Source organism: Hydra vulgaris, chromosome 09 (assembly GCF_038396675.1).
Source record: "Hydra vulgaris chromosome 09, alternate assembly HydraT2T_AEP".
NCBI lineage: Eukaryota > Metazoa > Cnidaria > Hydrozoa > Anthoathecata > Hydridae > Hydra > Hydra vulgaris.
The window spans coordinates 48,018,893-48,039,202 of NC_088928.1; the positions used below are offsets into that span (position 1 = coordinate 48,018,893).

At 26.3% G+C, this 20,310-nt stretch overlaps 1 protein-coding gene across 2 annotated transcripts in view; it reads left to right on the top strand.

Annotated features, from left to right (window-relative positions):
* The window catches only part of LOC100202449 (kinesin-like protein KIF16B), a 182,255-nt gene that overhangs the window by 89,979 nt on the left and 71,966 nt on the right, over window positions 1-20,310 (top strand). For both annotated transcript variants that reach the window (XM_065805924.1, XM_065805925.1), the window contains 4 exons: window positions 1,311-1,405; window positions 3,838-3,907; window positions 13,261-13,377; window positions 17,319-17,400. In XM_065805924.1, the coding sequence (XP_065661996.1) occupies window positions 1,359-1,405; window positions 3,838-3,907; window positions 13,261-13,377; window positions 17,319-17,400 (316 nt within the window). In that variant the 5' untranslated portion in view covers window positions 1,311-1,358. Of the gene's footprint in view, window positions 1-1,310; window positions 1,406-3,837; window positions 3,908-13,260; window positions 13,378-17,318; window positions 17,401-20,310 lie in introns of those variants that run through there.

A 20,310-nucleotide genomic window follows, 5' to 3' on the forward strand; every position in this document is an offset into this window, starting at 1 on the left:
TTTTTTAATTTAACTTATCCCCGGACCTGCAAAATCAAGCATTTTTTGATGGTTTTTGAGAATTTTTTTTCTAGGTAGGCTTAGGGGGTAAGGATAGAGTGGACCTGTTGAGCTCAAATTTTTTGGGAGTTGTTTTTTTAACATTTGCCCCAAATCTAGAGAGTATGGTATTTTAGGTTTGAAAATTTCCTCAAATTGACTACCCCTAATATATATATATATATATATATATATATATATATATATATATATATATATATATATATATATATATATATATATATATATATATATATACATGCCCTTAATTTAATTTCTTCTTAAAACTACTCAAGACGTTATGCCCTGGGTCTCACAAAAGCTCTCTGCGGCCTTAAATATAAATTACACCGCTACTTATTATTTTCCTTTACCTCGCAAATAAGTGTAAACAATATAATAAAATTATGTAAGAAATATTGGCTGCATAATAGACATTTATGTTTATATTAAATTATTTTATAAAAGCACAGCTCACAATTTTTTTAAACTGCACAGTAGCATTTTTTCTGCATTCTGCTGTGAACGAACAATATATGTTGCCGTGATAGAGCTGTAACAAATTCTATATAAAAACCGCTCTATTGTATATTATATATATGGAATGCTAAGAGTGAAATGGTTATTGTTAGATCTCTTCAAGCATTTTTTTTGCTTTAATATATCTGTTGTTCAATAGACTGACATTTAGTCAAAATAATATATATATATATATATATATAAATATATATATATGTATATATATATATATATAAATATATATAAATATATATATATAAATATATATATATATATATATATATATATATATATATATATATATATATATATATATATATATATATATATATATATATATATATATATATATATATATATATATATTTAACTCACCTTAAAATTTTTTTTTTTTTAAAATTGAAAAAAAATTATTTATTTCCGATGTTAAACTTTCTCTTTCTGTCGCCTGACCTAACTCGCACCTTACGTCATTATTTTCGTTAACGTCTTTGTTTATGAAGTGCTTTGTTTATGAAGTGGTTTGTCAGAGCTTAATCACATTAACACTTTTTAAACATATTAACACAATACATTTTTAAAATTATCATTAGCCACCAGTTAAAAGTTTTAATTTAATGTTCTTTAACACATTATAAGCATTTTTATGCCGTATAATTATGTCTTAAGATTATTACAGATTATTATATGCTTAGATTTATTGTGTAGATCTTGTATTATTTTCTTAATTCTCAAAAATCTACTTTTTCTAGCAATCAAAGAATGAAACTGAAATAAAAAATAAATTTAACATTACAAGAATGGCCTCTATAAAAGTAGCAGTACGTGTACGACCATTTAATCAAAGGTTTAAATTTAATTTTCAGTATTTTAAATTTCAGACAATAAAGTTTTTCAAATTTTTTGAAGTTTCTTTAAGATTTAAATACTTTTTTATATTTTTTTTAATTGAATTTTTTAAAATAGTTTTGTCTAAAATCTATAAATAAAAATAATTTTGTGACAATTCTGGTTTGTTTATATACATTTTCCATATTTTTTATAATGGTATAATAACATATAACTAAACTACTAACATGATTATTTTGAGATACTTTGTTATTATTTCTAAACATTAAACATCTGTAGTCTGCATAAAATTGATATAATGTTAAAAAAAAGAAGATATAAAGTAAGTTTTTATGATACATCATAGCTTCTATAGACTAGAAGATTATCACTAAATAGCCCACTCAAATTAGACTGTATTTTCAGAGTACACACATAGAAATGCAGTTAATAACAAGGTTAAAAAATGTCTGGTTTTTGTATGGAGTTTTTTTTTATGACTTTCACAAATATTGAAAAATATTTAGTGACATACCAAAAATTTTTTGAGTACTTAACAAAATTTTTTTTTACTTCTTTAAGAAAAGTAAACAAATAATTTAACTTTAATAATAAAAAAAGTATATATATATATATATATATATATATATATATATATATATATATATATATATATATATATATATATATATATATATATATATATATATATATATATATATATATATATATACACATATATAAAGTAATCTTTTTGTGACTTTCAAATCCGGAGTCCTTTTTGGGACTCCGCATCCCTTATATATATAAGGGATGCGGCTTTTTGTAAAAAATTTAAAAAGGGCATTTAATGTAAATATTATTTGAACTCATTTATTTTTATAGTTTTTTAGGAGAAATTTATTTTCGTGCCTACATTTAGAAATTAATTCCAATTTTTTGTTTAATAAGCATTCTTGATTTGCATATGTAATTATTTCAAATTTTTCTTGTAGGCATAGTATGCATTTTTTGGAAATATTGTTATATACGCTGTTTTAAGGATGGACCAATTCAGTATAAAATCATCAATATTTTTTTCTTTTAATTCCCATATATATTTTGACAGCATGGTGTCTTTTGAATACTTTTTATTTTTGAAAGATTGCTTATGATTGGCAAAACATTTTTTCCATTCACCCTCTGTTATGCCAATATATTGTTTATCAGGTACATTCTTAGAGGAAACAACACATTTATATACCACATTTTTTGATAAATAGCTTCCACTCATTGGACAATTGTTTTTATGTTTACAATTGCAATTTTCTGTAGTTTTTTCATTTAGGATTTCTTTTTTGTTTAACAAAGCATTATTGTGACCTTTTATAATTCTTTCCATATTTTTTGTGCAACTATAGCTAACTTTAATTGTATTTCGATTAAAAATTTTATGTAATTTATTAGAGGGCGGGAAATATTATTAACCAATTTTAAAAACACTTTTTCTATGTTAGTGGAAACATTTTTGCTATATGGGGGGTTGAACCAAATTACATTTCTAGTTCTATTTTGTTTTTTTGTATTCTTTTTGTCAGGGTCAAATTTTAGTTCAAAATTTTCAAAACCCTTTTTTTTAAGGGCATCTTCAAATATTCATTTAGAGGAATTGAATACATTTTCATTAGAGGAGTTTTGGTTTAGTCTGTTATTAATTGAAATCAGGATTTGTTTTAGAATTTGGGGTGGATGATTTGAGTTTATATTAATATACATTAATTCATTGTTTGGTTTTTTGAAAGGCTTATATGAATTTTCAGAGAGGTTAAATATGATATCAAGAAAATTCACAATTTTTAAATTTATGTTTATTTCAATTTGAAAGCCAATATTTTTAAAAATTTTTATATCTTTTTTAATTTTATCGAGCTGTGGACCAGATCTTCTATGCATTACTATTAAACCATCGTCGTGATAAAGGCCTAAATCTTTCATATTGATTATTTTACTTAACAAATCTAAAATATATAGTCCAACAAATTCACAAATTTCTGCTGTCATAATTGCCCATTGTTACATCAAAGCAGTCATGCATGTTTTTCTTTTTCCAAGTTTCCCTATTAAAATAAAATAAGGTTTTTCTACAATGTTTTATACTACAATGTTTTGTATGTGTGTGTGTATATATATATATATATATATATATATATATATATATATATATATATATATATATATATTTGTGTATATATATATATATATATATATATATTTGTGTATATATATATATATGTAATATGTGTATATATATATGTAATATATGTGTATATATATGTGTGTGTGTATATATATATGTAATATGTGTATATATATATATATATATATATATATATATATATATATATATATATATATATATATATATATATATATATATATATGTATGTATATAAAGTTTAAAACATTTTTTAGAGAGAAATCAATGGATGCCAAATGCATTATTCAGATGGAAAGTAATCGAACATGTATTATAAGTTCTAAGGTAAAAGAAATTTTTCTTTTTGCTGCTGTAAGTTTTTCCAGTAATAAAAAGTTTTTTTTGACACTTCATATGAGTCTAGTTAAAACACTTTTTATATGCTTTTTTTGTCTTTTTTTTCTAGTTTAGTTTTTTTATTAAATTTTGTTTATTTTAATTTTTTTGCAACATTTTGAGTCAATTTTTTTATTATTTCATTACTTCATATGGTGTAAATTTTAAAGATATTATTGTGTCAAGTTAAACAATTTTTAAGGTGTCCCAAATTTCAGAATTTAAAAATTTTTTCAGATCAAATAATACAGATTTTTGAGCATCTGTGGATCTGTCAATTTTAATGACATTTATTTAAAACTTCATTAACAAACTCATATAAATGTGAGTTTTTAACAGGTGATGCGGAAGTTATCGGACAAATCCTAATTTCATTATTTGAGCATAATAATTAGTTTTTGTGGTTTTATGTGTAGGCATAAACGTTCTATAAAATATAAACTTTATTATTTGAAACACAATTATTTAAAATGAGGTTAAATGCAGCTGAACAAGAATCTTTTCGAAAGCGACTAAAAATGTTTTTTGTAAATAAACCTAATAAAAAAAAAAAAAATCGTAAATCATTTTGAAAAGGAAGGATTTGCTCTAAGTACAATATATGATAACCTAAAAAGACTTGAAACTGTTCAATTGTTTTCTGATAGAAAGCACCCTGGTTGTCCGACATCCTGGACTAGAGAAAAGAAAGCTGAATTAATGAGACTTGTCAACAATCGAAAAGGGGTCAGTCAGAGAAAATTAGGTATTAAATTTGATGTAAATTAATCGTCAATTGGTCGTCAGTTGAAAAAAATGAATATTAAATATAGAAAACGTGAAAAGACTCCAAAATACACTATAGAACAACAAATAAAGGCAAAGAAAAGAAGCAGGAAACTAGTTAACCAACTCTATAACACAAAATCGCTTCATCAATGACGAAAAATATTTTTGTTTTGCAGGGGACAACATGCCTGGAAATTCTGGATACTACACAAACAACAAAAAGACATGCCCAGAAAGTGTTCGTTTTATAGGAAAAGAGAAATTTCCAAAAAAATTATTAATGTGGATAGCCATATCTGACTGTGGTATGTCCAAGCCATTGTTTCGCACTTCCAAGGCTGTAGCAATCAATTCATCAATCTATATTAATGAATGTTTAGAAAAACGACTTCTTCCATTTATTCACAAGTATCATGGAGACTTTAACTATTTATTTTGGCCAGATTTAGCAAGTTCTCATTATTCTAAAGATTCTCTAAATTGGATGGACCAATATGTCTATTACGTTGATAAAGAATCCAATCCCTCAAATGTGCCTCAAGCACGACCAATTGAAAATTTTTGGGGACATTTGGCACAGAAGGTTTACGAGGGAGATTGTCAAGCTTCAACAGAGCAAGTTTTGATTGATTGCATTAAACTATAACTACAAGAAATTGATTTAAACTTTTTACAGTTGCATATGAAAGGTGTCAGAGCAAAATTGAGATCAATTGCAGATGGTGGTGTTTTTTCATATAAAAAATAATATATTTTTATTAAAAGATAAATGCTTTATTTAAAAAAAATATAATAGTAGTATGTTTTTTTATTTATAAATAAGTTATTGGCGTTTTTATTTTGTCCGATAACTTCCGCATCACCTTAATTTCGAGTTTTTGGTCGGAAATCGGGTCAGATATTACCAGAAACTTGGTAAATTCAATGCGTAGACGTTGTTTAGCCGTCATTCAATCAAATGGTGGACCTACGCGTTATTAATTTTATATTAATTTTCTTTATTTTTAATTTAATTTGATTTTTTAAATCATGCATGTTTAATTTTTTTGCCTTGGTTTTTTGATTTTTTATTTCTTTTGTAATTTTTCGTAACTTATATTATTATTTGGTAATTTTTTAGTTCCTTTTTCGATAAATTCATATATAAATTTTAATTATTTAATATAAAAATCATAAATTTTAACTTAATTTAGTTTAAATTCAGTTTTAAAAAGTTTTTACTATGGTGCATGATTAATTTTTTTGCTCACTGTATATATAAATATATATATATATATATATATATATATATATATATATATATATATATATATATATATATATATATATATATATATATATATATATAAATATATATCTACATATATACATATATATATAAATATATATATATAAATATAAATATATATATACACATATATATATATATATAAATATATATAAATATATATATACACATATATATATATACATATATATATGTATATATATATATACATAATATTATATATATATATATATATATATATATATATATATATATATATATATATATATATATATATAATATTATTTGGATATGTAAAAATGTTATATATTAGGGGTATGACTAAAAAGCCCATTTCATTTTTTCGGAAATGGCATAGTGGCAAAAGATGAACTTTTACTTGTATTAACTTAAAATAATAATACTTTTTTCCAATTCGAAAAAAAACTCCCCCAACAGTGCAGGTGAAAATTTGGTCCCAGCTGTCTAAAAATGCAAAAAATTCAAGTTTTTGCATTTATAGTAAGGGCAGGGCATTTATAGTAAAGGCACTTAACAAAATTTCAAAAATACCATGAGAGTTAGTTTTGAAGCTTGATCTACTTTTAGATTATGTTTTGTTTTTTAGTAAAAATGGTTGCAAGAGTCGATCTTAACCATTTGCAATCATGTTTATATTTGAGAAGTTGGGGGAGGGGCTTTTTAATTTTTTTTTCATATACTTTTTAAATATAAAACATTTTTGTAATTGTACATTTTTTTTATTCAATGAAAGACTATTTTATGGTTTTGATTCAAGATTTTTTATCAGTTGTTTTAAATTTTAGACAATGATAAGCTCCAACCATTAAGTTTGCTTCTCTGTCTTCTTTTGTTTCTAAACGTTTCAATGAGGTCTTGACTAGAATTAGAAGCATTTCAATGAGGTCTTGACTAGAATTAGAAGTTTCTGCACTGAAATGTTCTGCACTGAAATGTAGAACAAAATGTAGACCAAATTTTTAAATAATTTTTTGTAATATGGAAATATGTATATTTTATATAGCGATCTATACACCTAGCACCTAGCCGCAATAAGTTCTAGTTTGATGCACTGGTCTTCAGCCATTCTGTCTGAAGTAATGTCATTTTTAACAAATCGAAGAAAAATCAGTTTTCAGGTCCAAAAAAACTTTAATTTATATAACTTGCAGACTTTTCTGTTTGAGCTAATTCAAGAGCTAATTAATGTAATTATGTAATTACTTTACAGATAATGAATAAAAATTGGAACAATAAACTTTTTTAAATTTTCTAAAAGGCTGGAGATACTGTCTATTTTATTATCTCCATTATCTAAACATTTTATTGTCTCCTCAAATTTTTTACTAACCTACCTTTATTTGTTTCCTAATGGACTCTTATAACCTTTAAATTTTTTTCTTACTTCACTTTCTATTTTACAAAATTTTTTGTGCGTCACATTTTTTGAACATGCAATCCTTTCTGATCATTGAGAAAATTTACATCTTCTTGTCTACTTTTTAAAAGTTATGTTTTATCTTTTAAGATGATGAGTTTTTTTATTTTTCATCAAATAAATCTTCCTCTTAAAATCACATTTTTGCCTTTATGCTTTTGTGTTTGTTTAAATTCTTTCTATTCCTTTTCATGTCAACATTTTTGTCTCTAAATGGCATATCAAAGTAAAAGAATTCATTAAAGATATTGTAACTGAAAACATTTATATATTGATATTTTTTATCATGAAAAAATATTATTAAGTCAATTTAAAATTGAACTGAATTGTAAATTTATAAACATTTTACTATAATATAGTAAACATCTGATATGTTAGTCAGTATTTTCTTCACCTAATAAAAGGCGCATGGTAAATTTTTTTACCATGAGACATTTATTAGGTGAAGAAAAAAGATTTTAATACATTAGGCCGTAAAAAAATAGACGTGAAGCTATATTAATTGTAGAAAAGTTTGGAAAATTAACACATAGAATAACCTCTGTAATTCAGTTTTCTTAATAAGCAAGTGTTATTTGTTATGTATTATGTGTAGTGTGTTATATATAATTTCAATTCTTTTTCAAATATAAAAAAATTCAGAATGAGATATTTTGTTTTAACAATTGCTTGTTGACATTTTTTTATTTACCAAAAAATTAAAAAAATTTCACAAAATTCTTTTTTGACTCGTCCCCCTCTCCTCCCCCCTCCTCCCACTCTCAACAACCCATTAAAACGTTTAGAAACAGAAGAAGACAGAGAAGCAAACTTAATGGTTGTAGCTTATCATTGTTTAAAATTTAAAACAGCTGTTAAAAAATCTTGGATAAAAACCATAAAATAGTCTTTCTTTAAATAAAAAAAATGTTTTATATTTAAAGTATATGAAAAAAAAAATTAAAAAGCTCCTCCCCCAACTTCTCAAATATAAATATGATTGCAAATGGTTAAGATCAACTCTTCCAATCATTTTTACCAAAAAACAAAACATAATCTAAAAGTAGATAGATCAAGCTACAAAACTAACTTTCATGGTATTTTTGAAATTTTGTTAAGTGCCCTATAAATGCCCTGCTCTTACCATAAATGCAAAAACTTGAATTTTTTGCATTTTTAGACAACTGGGACCAAATTTTCACCTGCACTGTTAGGGGAGTTTTTTTTCGATTTGGAAAAAAGTATTATTATTTTAAGTTAATACAAGTAAAAGTTCATCTTTTGCCACTACACCATTTCCAAAAAGATGAAATGTGCTTTTTAGTCATACCTCTATTATATATATATATATATATATATATATATATATATATATATATATATATATATATATATATATATATATATATATATATATATATATAGATCTATAGTTTGTTGTCTTTTGGAAGAGTGGAAGGAAAAAAGTGATTCTTACGCCAAAATATACGTCACTTTTAATTACTTTTGACTTTCGTCCAACATTTTTGTGTTGGACGAAAGTCAAAACCATTATTTTAATTACAAATAAATTGTTATATAAAAAAACCACAAAAACGCAAATTTAATTGACCAGAATGTTTTTAAAAACATTCTGAATGTTTTATATATATATATATATATATATATATATATATATATATATATATATATATATATATATATATATATATATATATATATATATATATATAAATACACACACACCTATAGTAAAGGCATTAAATATACAGTTTGTGGTCAAAAACAGCTCGTAGCTTGTCTATGGATTTTAAACTGACAAAATTAAGGTTAGATAATAGCAAAATGCATTCATTTAATTGAGGAAATTAATTTAGTGTTTTTAAAAAACCACAAAAATGCAAATTAAAAGACTAAAATGTTTTTTATAACATTCTTAATGTTTTTATTTTTTAACTGTAAAACATGCACAGAGTGTTGCTACATCAACTATCTTATAGCCTGCTGCTACAAAGAAGTTCTGCTGCATTGACTATATGTAGCCTGCTGCTACTTGGGAGCGTTGCTACATCGACTATCTTATCGCCTGTCTTGCAACAGAGTGCCGCTACATCGACTGAGGGTTTGGTTAGGGCAGGCAGTCTATCAAATGATTAAAAAAAAAACTTTAAAAAAAGTTTTTAAATTTTTCCGGTCTTTAAAATAATTTTTTTAAAGAAAAAACTAAAACTGACATTATTTAATAAATTAGTAATTTGATTTTTTTTAAATTTAAGTTTTAAATGAAAAAGCTTGTATCTATTTTAAAAACAATTACACATGTTTTAAACTGAGAAATCTGTAAAATTTATATATATATATATATATATATATATATATATATATATAATATATATATATATATATATATATATGTAAATTATGTTAGTGTATTTTACAAGTAGAGTGCTCAATGTTCTTAAAGAACAGAGCAATAATATATTAGTAAAAAACACTTATCTAACTTTTTTCTTCTACTTGAAGTTTCACCATTGCTGGATCATCAGGAAGACTCTTCCTGATGATCCAGCAATGATCTGATATATATATAAATATATATATATATATATATATATATATATATATATATATATATATATATATATATATATATATATATATATATATATCCTGATGCACCCTTTCACTGGGGCATTCGCGATGGAGCAATCATCAAGATCCGCGGTGCCCTTACTTCTCGCTCCACCCCAACTAACTAGCATTAATCTCAACACCAATCGCTTACCAACCATCTGTACTACTAATATGCGCTCACTCTGTAACAAAATTGAGATTTTTAATCAATTTCTCATAGATACCAACATTGACATTGCCTGTTTAACTGAAACCTGGCTTAACCACAGCGGTAAGCAAATTATTCTTTCTCAAATCAATAATAATTACACTTGCATAAGCAATGAACGTCAAGATCGCATGGGTGGTGGTACTGCTATATTTATAAACAAAAAATACTCAGATAAAATAGAAAAAATAAAATTAACTACAGACTACTCGTTTAACTTGGTGCCTAAACAAGAAATCGAACTAACAATCGCTCGTGTGTACCCAAAATTACTCCCCCGAGGATACTCTTCTTGCCTAGTTATATGTGCCTATATCCCGGTTTGGTCTAAAAGTGAGCAGCGCAATGCATCTTATCAACTTGCACAACTCATTGAACCAGCCATAACTCGTTACACAATCGGCAATAAACCACTAATATTTCTTGCAGGGGATCTAAATGGCTGCCCTACTGACTTTATTTGTCGTTCTCACCAACTCATTCATCTCAACACACACTCCACCAGAAAAACATCTATTCTTGACATCATCTTGAGTAACGCCCCTAAATGCTATGTGTCGAATACTCTTCCTAGTTTTGGTAATTCAGATCACCTTGTTGTAGTTAGTCAACCTCCTCTAAATCTCTATAAATCTACTCGCCCGGTTCCCCACAAGGTTGTTTACCGGTCAGGTAGAATTGCTGACACTGTTGCACTGATACGATCTACCAATATTGAAATCTTAGTTGATTCACCGTATGAAATACAAGTTGCTTGCAACAACTTTTATCATTCTATACTCTCTGCCCAAGACATCTGCCAACCTCTAAAAACAACAACGCTCGTTAACCCTAAGCCTTGGATGACACAACTTATTCAAGGCCTTATAAAAGAGCGTCAACAACTCTTTTTCTCCGGGTACTACAAAGAGTGAAAAGCACTTGCAAATCGAATTAGTAAACTAATTACCAAAAGAAAGAGAATCTATAACAGGCGTTTCACTACTGGAAAAACAGATTTTTGGCGTGAAATCAGTCTTGCTGATAAAGGTAAAATTACAACCCCTATCTCTGAGACACTAGCAAACCAATTAAATGATCATTTTCAAAGTGTTTGGACTGGCAAGAAACAACCCAGCCTCTCATGCTTCATTAACCGAGAGGCAAACCCGCCTACTACCCCCATTTTTACCCTTAATAACATTGTCAACCAACTCAGCAAACTCAAACCAGGTTCCTCAGGACCAGATGATCTCTCTCCGTTTTTACTCAAATCTGCTCGCTTTGAAATCGCCTCATCACTCTGCATCTTATTCAACCGCCTTATAGAAAACAGTTACCTACCTGACCAATGGAAATCAGCAAGCATAACACCGATTCCAAAAATTTCTAACCCACAATCGTCTAATGACTATCGACCAATTGCCATTACATCCGCATTATGTAAAGTTTTTGAACGTATTATTACCATATTCATTGTCCATCACACCAAGCACATATGGGTCTCTAACAAACAGTTCGGTTTCCTTCCAGGCCGAAGTACGATGGACGCTATTATTCAAATTATAGAGGACTGGAGTCATGCAAAAGATAACAACAAATCAATTTATGCAATATTCTTTGATTTCGAAAAAGCTTTTGATCTTGTCAGTCATGACAAGTTACTGTTAAAGTTAGTGAACATTCTACCTAGCTGGCTCACCTCTTGGATCGCAGCTTACTTATCTAATCGTCGACAAAGAATTAAAACAAATGATCACACCACTGACTGGAAATGTATCGAAGCAAGTGTACTTCAGGGTAGTGTTCTAGGTCCAATCCTGTTCATTCTATTTATTTCCGACATTAACGTCTATCTTCCACCTGAAACCATCCTCGAAAAATATGCTGATGACATACTGACCTATATAATTAATGATAAATTTCCTACCAACCTGCCTCAATCCATTGTTGATGGCGTCGCTCTTTGGTCAAAGGTAAATGGAATGAAACTTAATGGCCCGAAATGTAAAATCATAAGAATTATTCCCAGATGCTCCGAAATTCAAGCTTTACCATCCATTGTACTCAATAACACTGAACTTGAAATAGTCAGCAGCCACAAATATCTTGGAATCATGCTCAATGAGAATATTGATTGGGATGAACAATGGACAAAAGTTCATAACAATATAAAATCAATACCGTATCTGCTCAGACGTCTTAAGCAAATTGGTCACACTCAGCCAAACCTTTTACAGGTCTACCGATCTTACGCTATTAGCCACTTGATATATAGTGCTCCTATTCTTACTTTGTGCAGTGCTGCTGCAAAAAGAGAGATCCAACATTTTCATAAAAATGCCCTACAAATTATTGGAATTGATGTAACCAATTCAAGCAGCTTCAATATTATTTTCGACATTGAAGAGTTACTTGACAGAATCTGTATTAATACACTCAAAAAGATCCTTGCAGACCCATGCCATCCTATAACTACTAATTTAACTCAAACCAACAGCAGAAACCCTAATAGATTCCTGTATGCTCCTAACACCGCAAAAACAACTACTTACCAGAAAACTTTTATTCAAAAATACCTCCGAATCCTTCGTGATGGCGTCAGTGACCTCTACCTCCCAAGCAATATTGGAAGCTCTACTGCCTTTTTGATACATAAATAATATTCCTCCCCTGTAGTCTTAGCAAACTATTGATATTAAAGGACAGAAAAAATTGTACAATTCATTACTTGTAATGCTAATCAATTTTAAATGAAGATTTATAAAATAAAAATAAAATAAATATATATATATACTATATATCTATATATATATATATATATATATATATATATATATATATATATATATATATATATATATATATATATATATATATGGATATACTTTTACTAACTTTTTTAGCCAAACTAAATTTCTAAAATTTTATCTGAAAATTTGCTTTGCAGAAAATATAATGAAATTATATTTTCTGCAAAGCAATAAAAGTCTTTAAATTTTTGTTAGGATCTTAACACAAGTGAAAATGAGGAAGTTGGAAAAGATAATGTCAAAGAATTTTTTTTCGATTATTGCTATTGGTCTTGCGATAAAAATTCTTCAAATTATTCTGGACAAGATGTTGTAAGAAGTGTATTTAAATACTTTATGTGTCTCAATGCATATTATATTTGTCTCCATGTATATAGACTATTTTTAATATTTATTATGTCTATGTTTATTATATGTATATTATATGTTTATATGTTATTAATTATATATTTATATACATTAATTATATTTTCTAAAGTACATTTTTATTATTGTCACAACATGTATCAAGTAATCAAATCTTTTTTATATAAAAAATCAAGCATTAGTTAGTACTGAGAAGTTTTTTATTTTAAAAGTTCTTTTTTTCCAATTTATTAAAAAAATTTTTAAAATTTATTTAAAATTATTAAAATTTTTTTAGGACTTTTTTAAGTTTGGGAATTTTTTTTCTTGTTTGATTGATTTGATAGCTTTTTTTCCACTCAATTGCACATACAAGTTCAATAGTTATTCAAACAGTTCTCTGTTGTAGATAATAACAGATAATTCATTAAGCCTGTTCAGATTAGAAATTATTATTTTGCTTTGATTGCAATTTGTGTTTTCAGTTTGATTTGATCTGTTTTTAATAAAAAGATTAAAGTTAAAACTAACATAATGCTGTAAGTCAAATAAAAAACATAAAGTTGTTAAGTCAAATAAAAAATAAACATGCTTAGTAAATACTTGTATTTTATGTAACTTTTTTAAAATTATTTTTTTAAGATCTATTATTAATAGTTGCAAAATGTTGTACAACAGATACACAATACTTAGGTTTATTATGGAAACAATCACTTTCATAATTCACAAATATGTCTGTTGTACAAGAAAATTTATGTGGAAAAATACAACTGTTGCAGAAATAAAAACAATTCAATTTCTTCAACATTTGTTGTATTACAAAATTCTACAACTGTTGTATGAGCTTTCTACAACTATTGGAAACCAGGCTTAAGTAAAGTTTGTATAATTTATATTACTTTAAAAAAAAAAAGGTTTAATTTCAAGAGAGTTGTTTTTGTCAAAAAGATAAATGAAATGACTTCAATTAGAAATAGCATCTGCTCAAGTAGAAGAATACAATTGGATAGAGTTTGACTTGAAACCAAAGTGAAGTAATAAATGTTTTCATGCCTTTTCTTAGTCTAGGAGAATATAAAAGAGTGCATTTTTAAGAAGAGAGACAAAAGACTTAAGACATCAAAAAAGAGTGCAGTCATCCACTAGTGCTTTATTGTTCTCCTATATTTGGAAGAAGGAGAAATATAAAGTAGAAAAGAAGAAAAAACAACAACGAAAAAAGATTAAGCAAAAAAGTGCTAAACAAAAGCACGTAAAAAATATTTTAGTTCAGAGTATTCAAATCTGTTTTACAACAAAAAGGTGAATTAATACATAAGTATGTGTCCAGAGTATGTAGCATTCAAAGTTTGCCAATTAAAGAATAATGTTAATGATGTCATCAACATTAAGATCTGAAGATTGAAAAGCCAAATTTAAATCTCACAAAGATTAAATAAGTCAGTCAAGTTGTGTTAAATGCAAAATTGACAAATAAAAAGTTATTTTAAAGTCTGCAAATATTCATAAAAAATAGGCTGAAGTAATTTATTAGTAGTGATCGTTTTTTTTTGTTTAAAATTTATAGGTACTTAATATACTTGTTTTAAATTGACAGAGAATTTAATAATCAATCATAGATAGTGTATAACACCCTATGCAATTAGCTATGAACTTCATTAATAACCCTCAATCCTGCTAATCAATCTAAAGTTGTAACAAAGAGCTCCTTTTGTGGCCTCAACAATACCCACCAAAGTACTATCAGTTTTCATTTGCAACATGGCACTGGTAATACTCTTCTGTTTTACAGCTGTTGATGGAATCAGCCTCTCTAAGAGCTACTATAAAGTTAAGGAATGCTTACTACAAAATAGCCTTAGAGCTGTATCCTTATTAGGAGATAACAGAAAGAGTTACATAACCACCTCTAAAAAGGCACAAGCAAAAACTCATTAGTAGACCAGCCTATTAGATGAAGAAGGGATGCGAGTCTGGTCAACGTTAAATTTTATATTTACTTCTAAAGCCTTTGCCTAGAAGGCTTTCTACAAGACTAATAAAATAATGTTGTACATAAGTAATGGTATTTGCCTGGTATTTTATATGTAATACATATATAGATTCTTGCTTGTACAAACTATGCATACACCATCACCTAGATACACCATACTACTAGACTCCATTAACTATACTGGATGCAGTTAATATATGCTCAGGTTGATTTATTTATTGATGTATTATCTCTTGTCTTTATCCAACCAAGTGCCCCAAGACAGGAGGTTTTTTAGGTCAGAGTTAATTTATCTCCTTCTATTTCTTAAAAAGCAAATCCTATGCAGCAGGTTTTAAGGCAGGTTGTACTGGATTACATGTTGCCAGTAGCAGATTGGTCATGATGATCCTATTCTTGACCTAACATACCTACACACATACATATATACATACATCAAACTGGTTTACTGGTAAACATTTTGTCAAAGCTCAACCCTAATTTTTGCATACATTCAGTGTGTTTGATTCTCTACATTTTTTTGAAAATGATTATTTTACTTAACATTATGAAATGGGTAAAAAACTTGTTTTTAATTTTAAAAATATACATTACAAATTAAAATTTTTTAATTAATTGGTTGTTGTTTAGAGGTTCTGATAATGAAAAATTTTCATTTTTAGAAACATAATTGACCACAAAAGGTTATTTTTTTGGAAGGTTTCTTGCAATGCAGAACAAAATATGCCTTTTTAGGTTTCTTAATCCTTAATTTCTTAATTCCTTCTACTACGTAAAGGAGAGGATTTAGTAGTTCTCTACTTTACATCTTCTCGAATTATTATTTGCTACTAATCTCTTATGGAAGTCATATATACAATCTATTGCAAAGTTAGCATATGTTAAGGTTGTCTCTCTTTATTATGCTTATGCTTTTCTTTACTCTCGATTCCATTCTCTATTTCAACAAATCTCTTATTCGTTGCTGTATAGAATATTATTTTCATAGTTAGTTTGATTTTTTTACAAAAAACAAATTTAATTACTAAATGGGGTTACCAAAAGCTCATAGAGAAATTATTTCTGTTGCCATAAGTTAGTAAAATTAACTTTAACTTATCTTGGGGGATAACTATCAGCAGGTAGAATATTAAAAATTTACATACCAAGTGGAATAAAAAATTTGACACAAAAGGGTTACCATAAAACATAGAAACAAGGTCCGCGGTTTTTTATCAACTTCAAACACTTTTAGGTTGGTAGCTAGGTCAGCAATGACCTAATTCAAAGGGCTGTATATACGTATGTATGTATATATATATATTATATATATATATATATATATATATATATATATATATATATATATATATATATATATATATATATATATATATATATATATATATATATATATATATATACAAACATATGCATATATTGTATACAAACATATGTATATATTGTGTATCTATTGCTCATTTGTGGTTGATGCCAATATCAATGCCAATTCAATTATAGTTAAATGAGTCAGTTGTTGTATGGTGTGTCTAAATAATTTTGTTAAAGTTGATAAAAAAGTGTTTTTAAATTGTCAATTTATGTTCTTAAGGTTAGCAAAGTGCTATTTTTTACTGTTTTTTGTATTTTTAAGGTAGAAACTATAGAAATTACATTATTAACTAAAAATAGTCTTGATTATAATGTACTTAAATATTTAATAATTAAAATATATTCTTAAAGTTTCATTATTATATTTATAACAAAGTTGTTAATAATTTATATAGGATTATAGTTATGAATATATATATGAATCATAAATTATGTCAAAACTTTGTTTATTATAATTTTATAGTACATGTTAGAAATACTTTTGTTATAGTTTTTGTAAAAAATGTTTTTAGCAGTTTTTAATCTTGAAATATATTTTGCAAAGGTATATAGTGATCTTGGGACAGGCGTTGTTACTGCTGCTGATGAAGGTTACAATGCTTGCATTTTCGCTTATGGTCAGACAGGTATGTTTGCTGTTATTTCTAATTATCTTTTAAAATAATCATAGTTATTTTTGAAATGTCAAAACAAACTGCTGCGGTCAAGTTGAAAAAATAAAATATTTTATGTCTTTAGGTTTTATCGGACATATCCGCCAAAATAAAAGTTAACCACTTTGTATATCTTAAATTTTATTTAAATTTTTAAATTTTGTTTACCTTTGTATATATTAAAAGTATATTATTAGTTAGTTAGAATTAGGGTCGGCATTCGGCAATGCCGACCTAACTGCTGACCTTAAAGAGTTTGAGGTCAGCAAAAAATTGCAGACCTCATTTCTATGTTTTATGGTAAGACCTTTGTATCAAATTTTTTTTGCCGACCTGCTGCTGACCTCTAAAAGATTGAGGTTGGCAAATTGTTGCCAACCTCATTTTTCTTAATTCCAAGAGTTATATATATATAATATATATATATATATAATATATATATAATATATATATTTAATATATATATAATATATATATATAGTATATATATATAGTATATATATATATATATAATATATATATATAATATATATATATAATATATATATATATATATATATATATATATATACATACAGTATGGTGCAAAACTGAAACAGAATGCATAATATTTTTATTTTCTTATAAAGAATTTAGCATTTTGAGAATTAATATTGCTGGTAGAAATTGTTATTAAAAAAAAAATTTTTATAAAGTATTTATTGAAGAAAAATATTTACTTACAAAATAATAAATGAAAAACACGGTGAATCAATTTGGCACCATGCAAAAAAAACTGTCAATTTTTGTCAATTTTGTCAATTTTTAATATTTTTTCCATAATCCTGTTTTAAGCTGTTTTAACTGCTGCTAATCTTCTATTTGTGCTCTTTACAAGATTTTCGCAAAGGTTTAATGAAATATTTTCCCACTGTTCTTGAACTCGTTCATATAACACATTAATGGATGATGGAGAGTCAGAATAGTTATTAACGAGCGCTTTTTTTAATTGTGACCACAAATTTTCTATTGGGTTCAAATCAGGACTTTGTGCTGGCCATTCTAGCACTTGAAAGTCCTGCAAAGCCAACCAATTCTTAACCATTTTAGCAGTGTGCTTTGGGTCATTGTCCTGTTGAAAGATGACCTCATTTATTCGGTAAGGCATATTTTCAACAGTTTCCAATAATTCGTGCTGTAAAATATCAAGATACATTTCCTTATTCATGTTTCCAACTATTCTTCGAATTGGTCCCAATCCATAAGCTGTCATACACCCCCATAGTTTAATACTGCCTCCCCCATGTTTTACTGTCTGAATAAAATCTTTTTGGGTTAATGGTTCACCTTCTCTTTTCCAGCTCCATTGGCGGCCATCAGTGGTATACCGATTAATTTTAGTTTCATCTGACCAAATAACTTTCTTCCAATCATCTTCGGTAAAGTTTTCATATTTTTTTACAAAGTTTAATCTTGCTTTGATATTTTTTTTACTAAGTAATGGTTTTTTTTTCTTTTCAATTGCTCGAAATTTACTTTTTTTGAGATCTCACTGCACTGTCCACCTGCTCACATTTTTTCCTATATCACGTTGCAAAAGTTTAGCTGCATGAGATGTCGATTTTGCTTCTCCAGTAGTCAAATATCTGATTACTCTTCTACTGTCTACCGCATTCAACTTCTTTGGTCGATCGCCAACGTATTTTTTTAGAATATGTCCACATTTTATATATATATATATATATTTATATATTTATATATATATATGTATGTATGTATATATATATATATATATATATTTATATATTTATATATATATATGTATGTATGTATATATATATATATATATATTTATATATTTATATATATATATGTATGTATGTATGTATGTATGTATATATATATATATATATATATATATATATATATATATATATATATATATATATATATATATATATACATACACCGTGCTCGAAGTGGAGAAAAAAAAAACAGTATGGTATTCGGTAAATTAAAAATAACAACCCACCTAAACATTATTATATATAGAGATTTATAAAAAGGTGACATCCCACCCCACTTCGAGCACTCTAATATATATATATATATATTTAGTTAGTTAGTTATAATAAGTTGCAATGCGAGCATATCAGCTCACATAAAGTAACCCATCCGAGGATAAGCCACTGTCGCAACTATGGAAAACAAAATTGTGGCAAAATATCAAGTTTAGTTAATTTAACTAGAAAATTTAATAATTAACAAAATTTTATAAAATAATATACAAAATTAATTAACAAAATTAATAAAATTTTTTTTTTATTATTTATAAGATTTTTATAAAACTTTTCTAAAACAAAAAAAAAAGCGTGATGTAATTTATGGACGACCCCTTATATAGCAATTTAACAACAATTTAAAGTTTTAATATACAACTTATTCACAATTTTTATCAGCCCATATAATTAAGTAAGTAATTTGCTATGTATGCTAGAACTATGAGAAAGTTTGTTAATTTTTTTTCTTACATTTATTTGTTTTGTACGTCTTTTCACTTTTAAAAGTGAAATTATTTGATGTTGCTTGTTTGACGTTTTTCTCTCAATACTTATATAATAGGAAAATAAGAAAATAATTTGTTATTCATTTGTAAATTATATTTTTTGATTAGTAAATTTTGTAATGGCAGATTAAGTTAAATAAAAGAATAACATGGTTTCTTTAATAAATGTATTTACTGCATTTGATGCATGTCTAAAATTGTTTCTTTTATATCGCCCAATTTCCAATGTTTATACAAACAAGAGATAATGAACATAATGCTTGCTCTGTCTAAAAAAATGTATATAAAAACTAAAAAAACGTTTTTAATAGGCTTTTAAACATCTTGTTAAAAAAGTT